General features: G+C 38.2%; 1 protein-coding gene across 1 annotated transcript in view; it reads right to left on the bottom strand.

Annotated features, from left to right (window-relative positions):
* Nucleotides 1–1058: 1058 nt before the first annotated feature.
* MTMR6 (myotubularin related protein 6) overlaps nucleotides 1059–5660 on the bottom strand; it is a 38700-nt gene continuing 34098 nt past the window's right edge. The window contains exon 15 of the mRNA XM_021712396.1: nucleotides 1059–3252. Coding sequence (XP_021568071.1) covers nucleotides 2992–3252 — 261 coding nt within the window. The 3' untranslated portion in view covers nucleotides 1059–2991. The remainder of the gene's footprint in view (nucleotides 3253–5660) is intronic.

Below are 5660 nucleotides of genomic sequence, written 5' to 3' on the forward strand. Positions count from 1 at the left end.
TTTTGAAAGTCGCTTTCAGCTATGCATTCAACTATTCTATATAAGCTGCCATGCAAAAGAAGTAACTAGAATGGCACCAATAATACCCTTTATTAAAACGGCAGGGATTTGTGTTTTTTATTTTCTTGTATCAGGTACAATGATATATATACTCTTTTGAGATAATTATTCTAGATTCCAAACATACACTATTCCAAATATATATTACATATATAGTATCTTGTAAATAAATATACTTATAAAATACGCTATATATATATTTAAATGGGCTCCACATTTTCTTCAGTTAATCAAGGTATGCTAACGTACCCTGGACTTCTACATGGCAAAGCCAACAAAATAACTACATCTTGGCTGAGGAAGATCGATCAATGTCACTAATAAAAAGTCTACAGTTGTTCTATAGAGTTTTGTAGACGATCAGCATTTTACCCAACTTGAAATGCCATCTGGACATTTCTCACTATTCTAAAACTGACCTTCCACAGGAAAATTTCAAAAGAGGCCTGACTGATACCACCCCCTGCTCTGCTACCCCACCAAATAAGTAGAAGTTTTATTAAAAGAGCTCCTTTCATCTTTATTTACTCAAGATTCCCCAGGCAACTTCTAGCCTAACTGACCTATGCAGGACATCTCCAGCAACACTGTGTTCTTCCCAGCCCCATTCACTGTCCTGTGCTGACACCTAGCTCTGCCTTCGGAGACGTTTCCTGGAGTTTGTGTACTTGCCAGGTGAGTCCTGCCTTCCACCAGGAAGTTGGCCAAGACACAGCAGACCGCCGACTGCCACACGAGCAAGGACAGGGATAAAAAACACATCCTGACATTGCCACTTACCTCTGCTGAGCCTTGAGACCAGTCTGCCTATTTAAATATTTTGGAAATTATGTTTGTATATAACAGGAATGATTTACCAACAAGCTTCTGGAAAATGAACAATCTAGCTTTATGCTGTTCCATGGATGTAACGTGTAGGCACCCCGCCTGGGTGAGGTGAAAAAGAAAATGACAGCGACAGTCATCCCATCTGCTTTTTCCGAAAGAAAAACACTGAGTCAAACACGAACATTTAATTACCTTTAAATAGTACATGAAATAATTTACATGCTATACATTCCCAAACATACTGAACGTAACCAGGTTTTTAAGACACATACACAATCCGGTTTTTGCCCACACAGAGCCGTAGGCCACTTGGGATATCATCTGACTCTTCAGTACTTGTGTGAGCGGATAAACACACAGATATGTGTCTGAAACTTAGGACTGTAACCAAGAGCTGAAGACAAGGAGTCTGCCACAAAGATTCTAAAACCACGGCCAGTAGCTGGATACCAAGGCACAAAAGCTTCCCTTTGTGGTCACAGAGATTACGTTTCCGTTCCCAGTGCTTAAATATGAAAATAGGATTGGTTAATCACACAGTATATTTTATAGTGCATTTCTGTTACTGTTTAAAAAGGAGTATTTTTCTTATTATATAACATATTACAGAAAAGCATTGGAAAAATAAACAGGATAAGCTCTCATACAATAAAGCTTTCTTTTACTTGAAAAAGATGTTTATGTAAAAAACTAATATAACAACTATAGGTATGTTAGAGAGAGGGGTGAGAACCTAGGCAGGTTCCTAACACCCCGAGTCGGACCTCAGGACACCATGGTACTTAAGGTTTCCATTTTATAGCCAGTTGGGTGATACTGCCAATTGCAAGTGATTTCTTTTTTTGCAATTTAAAACTTTTTTGGTGATTTAATACATATGATAAACAATTATGTAACGTGGCAAAATGAAATCCTTTCCAGAGTTTTAAGTTGCTTTTGGTAAACATTAACTTTGTACTAGGCTCTCCTTAATTTTCTTTTTTTTTTCTTTATATTTAACAGAGAAGAAAAAAATGTTTCACATAGAAATGACTGTTTTAAAATTCATGCCACCAAGCAAAATCGAAACTATCAGTACTTCCCTTTTGATTTTACCCAAAAGTTTTTGGGGAAACTAAAAGTTAGATATTTTAGGAAAGGTAACTTGTTGAGAGATAAGGCAGTTTAAATATATACATATATATAGTATTGTTCACTGATTCTGAGAACAGCTTTAGAGCTTTAGATCTTTAAAATTACAGTTATCAAAGGAATAAAGCCAACCACAAATAAGGATCAGTGGATTGCAGTCATCCATACAGAAAAGACAGTTAAATCTGCTTACACACATTCAAAAAATCAAGAACCTAAGCGGTAAATAATAGATCAGCAAATGTAGCACTCAGCAAATGATCATCAGAAGAAAACCTTCCGTTCATTATTCCTGAGTATGCCAGCAGGCAGATAACAGGGACTGAATGGTGCTTCTGCAGGTGTCTCTGGCCAAGTACTGTGGCAGGCGAGCCCAGAAGCAGGAGAGCGCAGCCCTGGAAACACAACACAAGGCTGACCGAAAAAAACAAGCAAAAGCCTCACTGTCGGCTATGAAACTCAAGGGGGAAGAACCAGCTGGGGATTTAAGGCTTTCTTAGAAATATTTTCATGGCACTTCAACACCGAACATCACTAAAAGGCAAAACATGTAAGTGTTCATAGCCACAGCTACAGAATGAATGTACATGCTATACCAATTAGTAAGGAACTATTTTGTCAAGTTTTGTTTTCTCGAGTTAAATTATACCTATGGAAGAGTATTCACGTTTGGCTGTAATTAACATAAAAAATCATACAGAAATGTCAATCCACTAGTGTACAGTGCAAATTATGTTTTGAGTAAATCCACCAAATATCACTCATGTCTTCCAGAACTGAATGTTGTTCCTTGCTAGAAATGCAATTAACCTGACTCATGTCTCTCAAGAGCAGTTATTATCCTGCCTCCCACTACCAGCCTACGGTTAAACTGTAGATGGTCACTGGACAAATTCTCTTGATCACACACACAGACCACCCTCACAACAACCCACTTCCTACACTACTGCAGTCCAAAAACCACTCCTGAGTCTAACACGTCATTCTCGCCACACCATACTCCAGGCTGACCACGGCAGGCTCTGGCTTGGAAAACTCTTCTGCATACTCGCTGTAGCGATTATCTGCTGGGTTGCTGCCCTCGATAGTTCGGAGAGCATCATTCACAGGGAGTAGAGTCTGCTCCTTAAGACACAGGGATGTTTTGAGGGCAGGTGATTCGGGACAAATCGAATGTAACAATTCCTTGGTGAGGATGCCATCTGTTTGCTTATTTTTGCACTGCTTAATTTTCTGGAACAAACACAAATTAAAAAAATATATATATTAACTGCACATACCACAAGGTCAATGCATGTTAGATGAAAAAAGAATGAATGTACATGCCATATGAATTAGTAAGGAACTATCTTGTCAAGTTTTGTTTTCTCGAGTTAAATTATACCTATGGAAGAGTATTCACATTTGGCTGTAATTAACATAAAAAATCATACAGAAATGTCAATCCACTAGTGTACAGTGCAAATTATGTTTTGAGTAAATCCACCAAATATCACTCATGTCTTCCAGAACTGAATGTTGTTCCTTGCTAGAAACGCAATTAACCTGACTCATGTCTCTCAAGAGCAGTTATTATCCTTCCTCCACATTTTGCAAATGTGCTCTTTATGTATAATTCTAAATTACATAACAAAAATTAGTAACATCTAATGCTTATGACATGGATGAAGATTTTAACTGTTTACAAGTTTTGCAGTGGAAAAGAAGTAGTTTTTGTATTTATTAAAAAAAACAACAACAATTCAGTCAGTCTTTACTGCAGATCACTAGGCCTTCACATTTGGAAAGGACATACATTACCTAGAAAGCATACCAAGTAAACACTTCATAATAAATGTATATGAAACATTCACCCTGAAATGACAACAATTACAGACTTATTTAGCTAAAGGCATAAAGAGCTTTTCTTATGTGGTTTTCCTACAGCACTGTGTTTTAACAGGAGATTTTAAAAGCAATCTTGGTAGAGCATTCTGTCCGAATTCCTGAACCGTCCAGATGACCTTCCTGCACTACCTGTACCTCAGACTTGCCTCTTCTTGCCATGCCCTTTCACGGTCTACTCAAGCAGTCACTATGTCTTTACTAAGAGATGACTAAGGGACACCCCCAGTTAAGGGGAGGCAAGATAGGCTTATGAGTGATAACAAGCTGACTAGGATTTCAAGAATATATATGTACTTACTGATCCTTTCTGCTTACATATGGTGGCCGAGAAAAGATTAAAGGGAAGTCTTAGGGTGGAGAGAGATTTGTTAAACAAGACACACACAAAAAAGCATAAAACAAAGATCGATCAATTTGACATAAAATTGGAAACATCTATATAAAGCATACCATAAGTCAGGTGGAAACGACAAGAATATGCTGGACAAAGCCATTTGCAATATACATAAAACTAGCAAGGACTCAGCGTCTGATATATAAAGAACACTTACACATCAATAAAAAAAAGGCAAGTGTTCCCACAGAAAAATGAGCAAATACTTGAACTGTCCATTCATAGAAAACGAAAACCAAATGGTCAACAAACATAAAACATCATTTTCATTTGTAATCATGGAAATTTAAAACAAACAATTTAAATACTCATTAATGACTGAGTGGAGATGCTGTTATATATCCATACAATAGAAAGTTGTACAGTAGTTGTTCATAAAATAGATGAACTGAAGCTCCATGTATCAACATGGTAAATTTCAAAATAATGCTGAGCAAAATGACGCCTAAGTCAGTGTGTCCCCTTTCCACGCTTTAACCATGCAGTCCCTTACTCTGAGTGAGGGCATATGGGCACGGATGACGTGTGCGGCCCTTCACAATCCATACCAATACTACCGTCAGTCTCAGGCACTTTTCCCATACATATCCAATAAAAATAATATTTTAAATCAATAAAAAAACAGTATTATAAATGATTTGTGGATGCTTATAATATTATAACATGCATAGCGTTGAAGAACAGCAACTTCAGACAGTGGCTCTGCCCACCTCAAAGCACACGGTACACATGGTCTCAAACAGATCTGGGTTTTACTCTCAAAACAAAAACAAGAAAGCTCTCAAGCATACATGGTAAATGTTACAATCTCATAAAGCCAGGGGGTTTATCTCTATACTGTGCTATATAGTCTAGCCAGCCTTGACTGCAGATCACTAAGCCTTCACATTTGAAAAGGAAATAATTACCTAGAAAGCATACCAAGTAAACATTTCATATTATATGTATATGAAACATTCACCCTGAAATGACAACTACTATAGTCTTATTTACCATGCTTATCTCTATACTGTGCGATGTACTTCAAGCATAAAATACAGGCCAGGTGCAGTGGCTCGTATCTCTAATCCCAGCACTTTGGGAGGTCAAGGCGGGAAGATCACTTGAGCCTAGGAGTTCAACACCAGCCTGAGCAACAGAGCGAGACCCCATCTCTACTAAAAAAAAAATCGAAAATGAGCTGGGCATGATAGTGCATGCCTGCAGTCTCAGTTATTTGGAAGGCTGAGGTAAGAGGACTGCCTAAGCCCAGGAGGTCGAAACTGCAGTGAGCCATGATGGTGCCACTGCACTCCAGCCAGAGTGACAGAGTAAAACCCTAGGGAAGGAGGTAGGGAGGAAAGGAAAAGGGAAGGGAGGG

The sequence above is a fragment of the Carlito syrichta genome, unplaced genomic scaffold (assembly GCF_000164805.1).
Source record: "Carlito syrichta isolate Samal-C Ts95f unplaced genomic scaffold, Tarsius_syrichta-2.0.1 Scaffold303232, whole genome shotgun sequence".
NCBI classification, from domain to species: Eukaryota; Metazoa; Chordata; class Mammalia; order Primates; family Tarsiidae; genus Carlito; species Carlito syrichta.